Source organism: Nannospalax galili, unplaced genomic scaffold (assembly GCF_000622305.1).
Source record: "Nannospalax galili isolate Female #2095 unplaced genomic scaffold, S.galili_v1.0 scaffold1354, whole genome shotgun sequence".
In the NCBI taxonomy this organism is placed as follows: Eukaryota; Metazoa; Chordata; class Mammalia; order Rodentia; family Spalacidae; genus Nannospalax; species Nannospalax galili.
The window spans coordinates 1667373-1678840 of record NW_008335784.1 but is presented as its reverse complement, the minus strand read 5'-3'; the positions used below and the strand labels follow the sequence as shown (position 1 = coordinate 1678840).

General features: G+C 35.7%; 1 protein-coding gene across 4 annotated transcripts in view; it reads left to right on the top strand.

Moving 5' to 3' along the window:
* The window catches only part of Nbea (neurobeachin), a 715145-nt gene that overhangs the window by 218347 nt on the left and 485330 nt on the right, over window positions 1-11468 (top strand). For all 4 annotated transcript variants that reach the window (XM_029562257.1, XM_029562254.1, XM_029562256.1 and 1 more), the window contains 3 exons: window positions 6721-6802; window positions 7017-7140; window positions 7920-8112. In XM_029562257.1, the coding sequence (XP_029418117.1) occupies window positions 6721-6802; window positions 7017-7140; window positions 7920-8112 (399 nt within the window). The remainder of the gene's footprint in view (window positions 1-6720; window positions 6803-7016; window positions 7141-7919; window positions 8113-11468) is intronic.

The following is an 11468-nucleotide window of genomic DNA, read 5'->3' as shown; positions in this document are numbered from 1 at the left end:
ACATGCCTTTAATCCCAGTACTCGGGAAGCAAAGGCAGGCAGATCTCTGTAAGATCAAGGCCTGGTCTACATAATGAGTTCCAGGACATCTAGAGCTACAGGGAGACCCTGTCTCAAAGACCAAAAAGAAATATATATATATATATATATATATATGATGCAAATTTCTGTGTCTATTTCTAGTTCTATTTGGACTCAGAGATACTGATTGAGTGCAGTACTCCCTATGGCTGCTTTTCACTACAGCAGAGTGTGTATTGGCCTCTCATGACTTGACACTGCTGCCTGGCGCACTAGGGGTCACAGCAGTGCAGTAACTCAGCAATAATCCATATGATACGAATTTTTCAGCCTTTAATTTTATTTTTTGTTAATAAAACCAAAAGAAATATATATATATATATATATATATATGATGCAAATTTCTGTGTCTATTTCTAGTTCTATTTGGACTCAGAGATACTGATTGAGTGCAGTACTCCCTATGGCTGCTTTTCACTACAGCAGAGTGTGTATTGGCCTCTCATGACTTGACACTGCTGCCTGGCGCACTAGGGGTCACAGCAGTGCAGTAACTCAGCAATAATCCATATGATACGAATTTTTCAGCCTTTAATTTTATTTTTTGTTAATAATAGTGTGTATTTACCATGTCCACATATGAAAATATTTCAAATCTCAAAAAATTTAAGTGGACTGTGGATTGTTTTGTTATGGATGTGGATGGCAAGGCATTGTGTCTGTTACATGGGAAAATTATAATTAGGTCAAGATGCTCATCAGCATTATTAGACTAGATACACGTGACTCAAAAAAGCAGTATTTGAAAAATATAAAAGAAACTATATCATCATTGTAGATTTCCTCACAATTTTTATTTTAATTAGAATGAGGAACATGGAGAAAGGCAAATGGTAGATTCTGAATTGAATTGTCACATAATTTCAAAATAATATATGTTCCATGTTTGGCTCTACTTCATTTTTTGCAGCTCTCCAATGGGATACCTTAAAAGTGTTCAGTGTTCATCAATAATGTTGTGTTGGAACCTAACCATACTTGGCTGTTCTAAGTGTAGTCATGACTGACTTTAAAACATAGTGACCGAAGTGAGTAGTTGTAATAAATAGATTATGCGCCCCCCCTTCCCCCCAAAAACTAATCCTACCTTCTATATGTGTGCTGACACTCACACTGCTACCACACGGAGCAATATAACTTCTCCCTGCTGTGGTTTTAATATAACACTGTATGTCACTCTGATATGAGTGTTAATATGCATTCACTAAAAAATTTATAAAATACAGAAACAAGTAAAATAAAATCTCTAAAAGTTTAAGATGCTCTGTCTTCCTCTTTCTCTCACACACAAAAATCTCTTAAGAATCATTTATACATAGCCTTGAAACCTTTTTAAATACTTTATATTTCCAATCTTTTTATTACAATATGTTCATTGATAGGTAGTTAAGACAGACTTTTTTGGTAACAGTAAGAATATTTTGGCTTTGTGGGTTATATGGTAATTATTACAACTCAGCTCTACATCTCATAAGGAGCCATAAATAGTATTATTCACCTGGGCTGTATTGCAGTGACACCTTATTACAAAAACCGGCCGGGCCACCTTTTACTGTTGTATGCATCTTTTCTCTTAGACTCTCATGTGCAAATGTAGGAGTGGCTTCTCTTTAGGTAAATAGTGAAACTTCTTGGCTATTCTGATTTGTTGTTTCTATGATTGATATGCCCACTTTATGATAGTCATCCCTTAAATCACTTGATTTGTAGATTATTGTCTACCAGTGCCTTTTTGAATTATAATAGTTTTCTTTTTTTTAAAGTACTGCCCCCAAATTTAGCACATATACAGAACTGAAAAAAAAAAAAAAAACCCATAGAGTGGACTATACTTTGCAGAGTGTAGTAAGACGTCTTCCTTCTTTTCCTTTGTGGTCTTTTGAGACAGTGTCTGATATATCTCTAATAATAGTAACTTTTATTTATAATTCTTAGGACATTCACCCTTTGCGAATGCTATGTGTCCATTACCACAGATCTTAAAACTGATATCTTTATTGCCTCTTAAAACCAATACACTGAGACTCACAGGTTAAATAATGCACTCCATATAATGTCACTAATAACTATCCATAAATTATGTATGTTACATGTACACAAGATAAAAATATCAGAATTGCCTTCAGTTAATAACAAAACCTTCCTACATTGTCAAATCAGGTCTTTGAATGCTGATGTTTGGTATTGATTAACTTGTATTTAATTTTCTTACCTAGTTGTTGCTTTAGCCCATGATGCTTATCATGGTTTTCCAGCATTGTTTTACTTATGTGAATTTCTGATACTTTGTTTTTTCTAACCTGTTATTGACAACAGAGAAGAAAGTCAGAATAGTTGATGAATTCTTACATTAAAATTACAGGGTAGTATAACATAATATGTTGAATTTTAAAATTTATTGTATACCTTTAGCCTTAAAATTAGGGACATGCCATGTGTATACACACACACACACACACACACACACACGTATTTCTTTTTTAAAAAAATATTTTATTTTGTGTGTATGATGTATTTCCTACATATACGTAAGTACACCCATGTTGTGCAATGCCTGCAGAGGTCAGAAATGGGCATCGAATTCCCTGAGTTACAGACAGTTGTTAGCTGCCATTTTGGTGCTAGAAATCAAACCTGAGTCCTCTGCAAGAGCAGCCAGTGCCTTTAACTGCTGAACCATCTCTCCAGACACACACATATATATCTATCAGACTTTCAGAAAACTGCCTCAATAGTGAATACAGTGGAATTTTGTCTACCACCTGTACACATTTGTGTGCCTAAGTATCCAGATTTGGGTCTCTCTTTAAGTCTAACTACTGACTCCATTCTCAGAGTGAAGAAAATTCAGAAGTATGGATCCTCTGTTGTTGGGTGTTCCAGAGGTCCTGAAAGGAGGACAAATAGTAATAATATATGTCTTTATTTAAACCATAGTCATGATTATTAGAAATGAACTTTGATGGACTTATGTACTAATAAACTAATTCTAAAAGGTAGCATTGATATAAATGTTCTAAAAGTTTAAGAAGATGCTGTATGCGTGTTCAGCCCTGCTGATATACACAATGGTAAATGTTTCAGTGCACCTTGTGAGTGGCAGTCATGTCAATGACTCAAGTCCTTGCCTCTCAGCAGGAACCAGCTTCTTTTTTTTTTTTGAGAAATTATATTAACTCTAGTAGTGTTTTAAAATAAACTCACACTCTTATGTGGCACAAATCAAATGCGGAAGTAATAAAGAACTATGTTAGACCTATGGTGTTGATAATGATATTTTGGGATACAACTGAAAATTATCAGTTATGTGTTATTAACATCAGTATTCTGAAATCCCATTAGGATAAAAACTATTTTGTGGTGATCTTTAAAACTCTTATGTTTGAGATGATATGTACATGAAATAATGAATTTTAAATTTTAAACTAAAGGGTTTTTTTGCAGTTTTTTAAAATTAATCTAGTTCTCTGACATTTTCATACATGCGTATAATGTGTTCTGCTTACTCTTTCCCCCACCCTCTCTCCCACCCCCATTAATGCCTCTTTCTCCTTACCTGTCCTTTTCCCAGATTCTTGACTTTTGGCTTGGTTTTGTGACCCTTTTAGTTTAAGGAGAGCTATCTCTGTGACCATTGGATTAGGGTATCCATTAGAGCCTGTAGGGGTCACCAGTGGGTACATAACTGAAGGTACATTCCCTCTCCCTGAATCTGTCTTAGGAAATAGTTCAGCAGTGAGGGGTGAGGCACCCTGAGTCCCTCCTTCATCCATGCCTCCATTCTTGTGCAGATTCAGTGCAATCATCAATAGTTGTGGGGAGTTCATGATTACAGTGGCTTTCTGTTCCTTAGAAGATGGCATTTCGCAGACCTTTCGCATCTTCCTGCTTTTACAGTCTTTCACACTCTCTCTTCCACAGTGTCCCCTGAGCCTTGGACAGGATCTTATAAATGTCTTATTTAAGGCTGAGCACATGCCTGTCACTTATTCTCAGCTCCTTGTATACCCATGAGTCTCTGTATTTATTGTCATTCACTGCAAAGAGCTTCTCTGAGAGTGGTAATTGTCTATTGGTATTAGGTTCCCCCTGTGGCTTACGATCTTCCTTGCTCTAGGCTTTTGAGTGTGTTTACAGTGTCAGGTATGGATTGGCTCCTGTTGAGTGGGCCACATATCTGATCAGAATCTGTTTAGTTGACCCCATAGCAACAAATGCTATTATACAAGTGGGCACATGAGCGTGATGTTTTAGACAATTCTAGGCAAGTTATGAGTAGCTAAAAATATATCTTAATTCTGCTGGAAGCAAAAACCACAGTTTTCTCAGGTACTATACATTGTGAGCACTGGGAGTAGGTGAGACTCATGGAAAGCTACCACAGCTACCACACATGCCTAATGCCTGCTGATAACACATGAATTACAAAGTCATTCTATTTAAAAATAAAGTTTAATGTACTATGCTGCACCCATGTCTATGTCTATAAATACCATCCTTATAGAGTTACCTCTATGCTTAGAACTCACTCTGTCCCTACCCTTTCCAGTATAATTGTCACCAGTCACATAGAGTTGGTGAAAACACTCAAATTGTGGCTATAGTTGATTAAGACATGCTGTGAATGTTAAATGCACACTGAGTTTCATTGAGGTTCTGACCCATCCAACTTACTTTGTTTCAGTTAAGGGTAAAGATAAATTCTATACATGTCTCTTACCAAGTCCAGTAGAACCTTCAGGGACCATTTTGAGTCTTAAACTGATATGAAAATGTTTGTATCTATATTATCTCCTTATATTGTATTATTTCCCCCTTCTCTTTTAAATTCACATAGCTTCTTAATGACAGTTTGCCATGTTTTATTGCTTAATAGATGCATGCATTTATGCCTGTCTCTAGAACATTAATTAAGCAAATTGATGATAGAAATATAGTTCCACTTGACAACTGTGTTTCCCATTTCCAAACATTTAGCAGTGTGTGGGCATGTAACTAGTTCTTAATAAATACATGCTGAGTAAGTTTCTAAATATATCTTTATAGCTTATAGAAACCTCTTATATTTGAATATATTATAGCTTGACAGTACGTTCACACAGAGACCCTTATTTAATCTTTCTAGCAGGTTTATAGAGAAGCACTGCAGTTACTACCCTCAGTGTTACATGTTAAAGTAAGCCTTAAAAAGACAACAACATAACATTTGCTTTAAGCAAATTTTGTTTCCTGTACAATGTGATTTCTTCTCTCTGGTGGAAGTAGTTTTGACAGCCCTCTATCATACGGTAACATGGGCTTGTTTTATTTCTGTAAGTCTGCAGTTATTTTGAGTATCTTATTTATAACAAAGAGTTCTAGAATCTTGTCTATTAGGCCTTTTGGGAATATTGGTGTGGAAACCCTTCCAGGTATATTCCAGCCACTAATTTGATTGGTCTTTGATACATGTTTTTCAAAGAGCTTTTATCCCATATGTCAGCTCCATTTGGTTATTCATGTTTAGAGTATATTATTCAGAAAACATTCTAACACTGTTTAGTTTTAAAAGTTTGTGTAATTATGTTTAATATTTATCACTTAAGGAATAACAGACCAATTTTATTTTTGACGTATATTCCTAGCATATCTATATAAATTTCATGTCCTTCTTTCAGTCTGAGCAAAAAGGAAAGAAAAATATACTTCCCTTCTAGATGCCATGATTCTCTGCTCTTCAGAAGTCATCATCCCTGTATCCTAAAGTACTCTTAACACTCCAGCTTTTGCAGTGTAGCTACATACAGCTGGTCTCTGAAGTAACTTTGATATTTTTGTATCAGTTTTTATATTTGACCTAGAGTTGAACTGTTTTAAAAAGATTATTTAGAATTTAATAGGTTATCAATAAGTAGAAAGTTGAATCACTGATAGAAAATGATGTCTTGGTTAAAATGCATCCTTATTGAGGTTATGTAGGTAGATAGGTAAATAGATATAAGAATGGAGGTAAATGTGGCTTAAAGCCTAAAATACACTGAGCAGTCATAGATACGTTATTTTTCTGTGATTTAGTTGTCCATTCTGTCACTTAACAAATGCTTACTGAGTGCTGGTGTGTGTCAGCCACTGATCCTCATTAGTGGAATGTAACTGAGACAATGTACAGAATCCTTGAGGATCTTAGTGAAGTTTGTAATATAAACTTTAAAACTTCACTTCTACTTGGTCATCTTGTGTCTTTTTTTTTGTTACTTGAATAATAAATACAAAATAAATATAAATGGTCACATTTTAAGGGTGTTTTCATTTTAAGTAGGGACACAGATTCAGTCATTAATTTTATTATTTTTCAATTTATTGATATAATATAATCAAATGTTTAAAGGTGTACACTGAAAAAAGTTTTTCCAAACATAACAATATTAGCTTTCCTTCTGTATATATGGCATCTGTTGTTGTCTTTATCCAAAATAAGTAAAATGTAGCAATATAGACTTAACTGTTTTAAGGATATATGGTATTTATTAGAAAACTCCTTTGGGAGAGATGTTTCTTTTGAAGTGATTTGACATTTTTTTTGCAGATTCATTACTTATGTGTGTGTGTGTTATTTTAAAAATTATTCCTTCATTGAAGTTTAAATTGTTCATCTTTCAGATCTTGACAGAGCAAGTGTGTACTCAAGTTGTACATAAACCACATCCAGAGCCAGATTCTACAGTGAAAATTCAGAATCCAAGTGAGCACATGGCAGTTCTTTACTGTTCGGGTGGTTCTATGGTAGCATGTGAGACTAAATCAGACTTGTCCTAACTGCTAAATTGTTACAGTGTTTACCTAATTCCTGACACTTAGAATGCTCCTATCAGAGTGCTAAGGATTTAGTTGAAAGTTAGTATGGTGTGTATCTTAGTTATGTTTAAATTTTTAAATCAAGTTTTGTTTGTTTACAGTGATTCTTAAGGTGGTGGCAACTTTGTTAAAAAACTCTACACCAAGTGCAGAACTGATGGAAGTTCGTCGATTATTTTTGTCTGATATGATTAAGCTTTTTAGTAACAGCCGTGAAAATAGAAGGTATGCAGTCTGAATACTAGAACAGGAACTTTATTCTCCATTTAATATTTTCTCTGTCTTTACTTTCAGTCTCTTTCAAATAGAAATGTCAAATCTTTATTTTTTTAAATATTCTGAATCATTTGAAAGGCATGCGTTTCTTAGATATAATATGTATTCAGCATGCTTTCATCAGTTTTATATACTTTTATGTAATCATCTTGATACATTTAATTAGATATATGTATAAATATATAGATACACAGATTTGTACTTTGAATGTACTCACTATTCCTGATGATACTTGTCTGTCACCAACAGCACTTTTATATTAATTATGCCGTACTTGCCCCCATCAACCTATGTTTTTTCCTGTCTTGTGACTGCTTATTGTCATGGCATTTTAAAGCTGATTAGTTTGAACATGAAGTGCAATCTGAGTTCATGAACTCTTATCTGTGTTCATTTCCCAAGTCTTTAAACATTTTGTCTGCTGTGTGTGAAGCACTGTGCAGCTCAGGGTAGCCTGAGTGTGGAGGGTGCTGATGGTGGCCATGCTGCAAAGTACGTGCTTGATGAGAATGTAGAGAAACAGCCGCTAAATTAGACTGGGAGAGCTAGGAAGTGATTTGATTAATAATTCAGATTTTCTAATATAGAAAGAAATGGAATAAAGTTGTAAAGAATGTGCAGAATAATTGTGCATTTAGCTTCACTTAGATCATATTTTCATCATTTTATTCAAATTTCCAAGTAGTAAATTCTAATTTTGGTATTTTTAATTTCTTTTTCCTTCTTAGGTGCTTATTGCAGTGTTCAGTGTGGCAGGATTGGATGTTTTCTCTGGGCTATATTAACCCGAAAAATTCTGAGGAGCAGAAGATTACTGAGATGGTCTACAATATCTTCCGGATTCTGTTGTATCATGCAATAAAATATGAATGGGGAGGCTGGAGAGTCTGGGTTGATACCCTCTCAATAGCCCATTCCAAGGTAACAGGGATCTCAAAGTTTTTGCTATTGAAGTTTTAGCAGTAGAGTAAAAGGCTATAAAGCCTCATCTGGTGCCATCCTGTGGACATTCTCAGCTATGGCACATTTCTTTATTCTAGCTTTCAGTCTTGTTCTTTTTCAGCCCTCTGGTCATATGGCCATAGAGTACAGAGCTTGAGGGCTGTTTTTAGATTGTTTAATTCAAACATGAAGTTTGTACATTAGGATTTTTAGTTTTAATTAAATTTTTAAAGAGAAACAGTCAAAGGTCAGCCTACAGGAGTTGGTTCTCTCCTTCCTCCGTTTGGGTTCTAGGGATTGAACTCAGGTCTTCAGACTTGGTGGCAAGTGACTTTTCCTGCTGAGCTATCTTACTAGCCCTAAGTTGGCAATTATAGGTGCTATAATTGTAGCAAGTATGTGTGTCTGCACCAGTTGCCTTTCTGATTAAACTACGCATAAGTCTTAGAATATTTCATGAAAAAGTCCCTGAAATGTACTTTAAAGATATTTTTAAATTAGATTTTTTTTTCATTTCCAAATGAATAATAAGTATGTTTAAATCATTTAAATAGAACTGAGGAGATGGCTAGATGAAGTGCTTCAAGACAGCACGAGGACATGAATTTGGATACCCAGCACCTACATGAAAAGCCAAGCTTGACTACACACACTGCAGCCCCAGAGATGGGGAGCAGAAATGTGTAGTTCCCAGGGGCTAGCTGGTCAGCCAGCCTGTCTAGTCAAAACCAATCATTTTAGGCTCGATAAGAGACTATCTCAAAAAAACAAGGTGTCAGAAGTAATTGAGGAAGATATCTCAATGTCAGCCTCTGACCTCCATATATGTCCTTCTGGGAGAAAGAGCTCACACACACTCACATCCACACCCCTCTCCCCCACAACACACACAGAGAGAGCTGGGAGGACATACCACCTGTACACATGCACACACAATAAATAATTACATTTATTTAATTCTTTAATTCGTATACATAATCTGGTTTTTTTTTTTTTTTTTTTTTTGGTCTTTTTGAGACAGGGTCTCCCTGTAGCCCCAGCTGGCCTGGAACTCACTATGTATACCAGGCTGGCCTTGACTTACGGAGATCTGCCTGCCTCTGCCTCCCTAGTGCTGGGATTAAAGGTGTGCACCACCACACCCGGCATAATAGATTATGGATTATTATAGATTATTTTTAATCCTAAGGAACTATAATTGCACACACAATAAATACATTTGTTTCATTCTTTAAATTGTATACTTAATCTATATTTTTAATCCTAAGGAACTGTCTTTATAATTATGAATTTTAGATATTATTTGGCCTTTGCTAAGAATTGTACATATATGCACGTTAGATTCCAGAAATTCAGACTTAAAGTTCCTTGACTGTAGTGTTATAGAAGAACTACGGGCATCAGAAATTTGGCTGCTGATCCAGCTATGTCGTGATTAAGTTTTGTAATTTTAGAAAATTTATTTGGTTATTTTTACACAGGAATTTAAAAAAAGTTTTAAGGGACAAACTAGTAAATGTTTTAGATTTTCAGGTCTGCCTCTGATGCAGCTGCTCAAATCAGCAATGCAATGTGACAGCAGACAGAATAAGTACATCAATGATTATAGCTGTATTAGAAGAGAATTTCATTTATCAAGATAAATGACAGGCAGATGTGACCTATGGGTGATAGGGTACCAACCCCCACTATTGGACAATTTCTTCTGCAAATGAAGGATTTTATAGCATGGTATTCTTTAAAGAAAGGTCAGTCAAAAATTGTTAACCTATAAGCTAATATAAATTAACATTGTGTGCCAATAAGAAAAGATTTTTAACGTGAGAAACATTTAGAAGGATTTATTTCTGTTATTTTACATTTTTCAACATTGATACCTTGCATTTATCATTGCTTTAATAAGTTTTAAAGTAGCAAAGACAGGTACTGGAGAGATGACTCAGTGGTTAAGAGCACTGGCTGCTCTTGGAATTCCTAGCACCCAACATGGTGGCTCACAACCATTAGTAACTCCAGTTTCAGGTATCCTACACCTACATGTGCACTACATTACATGAATGCACTCACATACATGCAGACAAAACGCTCATACACATAAAATATGAAATAAATCAAAAATTTTTAAATAGTAAAAACAGAATTCCATACCTCCTTTCTTTCTTTCTCCTTCTTTGTTTCTCTTTCTTTCTTTCTTTCTTTCTTTCTTTCTTTTTTCTTTCCTTCCTTCCTTTCTTTCTTCTTTCTTTCTTTCTTTCTTTCTCTCTTTCTTTTCTCTCTCTCGCTCTCTTTCCTTACTTCCTTCTTCTCTCCCTCCCTCCCTCCCTCAATCCCTCCCTCGTTCCTTCCTTCCTCTTTTTTGAGATAGGGTCTCCCTGTAGCCCCTGGTGGCCTGGAACTCACTATTTAGACCAGGCCTCCAACTCTCAGAGATCTGCCTGCCTCTGCCTCCCAAGTGCTGGGATTAAAGATGTGCACTACCATGCCCGGCAATATCCTGATTTTTTATTCAGTCTGAGATGCCAGTCCATGGAATGATGCTGCCCACTTTTAGAGTGTGTCTTCCCACTTCAATTAAGCTAATCTAGATGTTCCATTTCAGACATACCCAGAGGTGTTTCTAAGGTAATTCTAAATCAGTCAAGTTGACAATAAATATTAATCATTACAAATTATTTTTCCATTCCTATCAGACAAAGAGTTTTTCTATTGTTTCTATGAAGACATGTTTGATTTTTTTTTAAAAAGGAATGGAAATTTGAAACAACAAAGCTGTGTTGGAATTCTTGGCAGCTAGCTGCAGCTGCCCCCTAGGGAGATAGGAGGAAGTTCTCCAACGTGTTTATTCCAACCAATATTAATCACTTGCCATTGAAAAATGATTCTAACAGGAAAAAATGTGCAGCTGCATTAGTAATCCAGGAAACACAAACACATGTATGCACATACATATATATGAGCTTATGTATATGTACATCTGCATGACACATGTAGTATAATGACACGTCAGTATAATGTTCTCTCACACAGTCAGTTTAAAGTGCATTGCAAGCATGAGGACCTGAGCTTAATCCCCACCACCCACATAAAAAGCCAGATATGTCTGTTCATGTCTGTAACCTTAGCATGGGAGCAGCAAGGGACAGACAAGTGGATCACTAGAGCTGGCTGGTGAGCCAGGCCAGCCAATCCTTGAGTGTCAGGTTAAGTAAAAGACCCTGCCTCAAAAGATAAGGTAGAGAACCATTAAAGAATATACTCAATGTTGACAACTGACCTCCAAGTGCTCTCTCTCTGAGAGAGAGAGAGAGAGAGAGAGAGAGAGAGAGAGAGAGAGA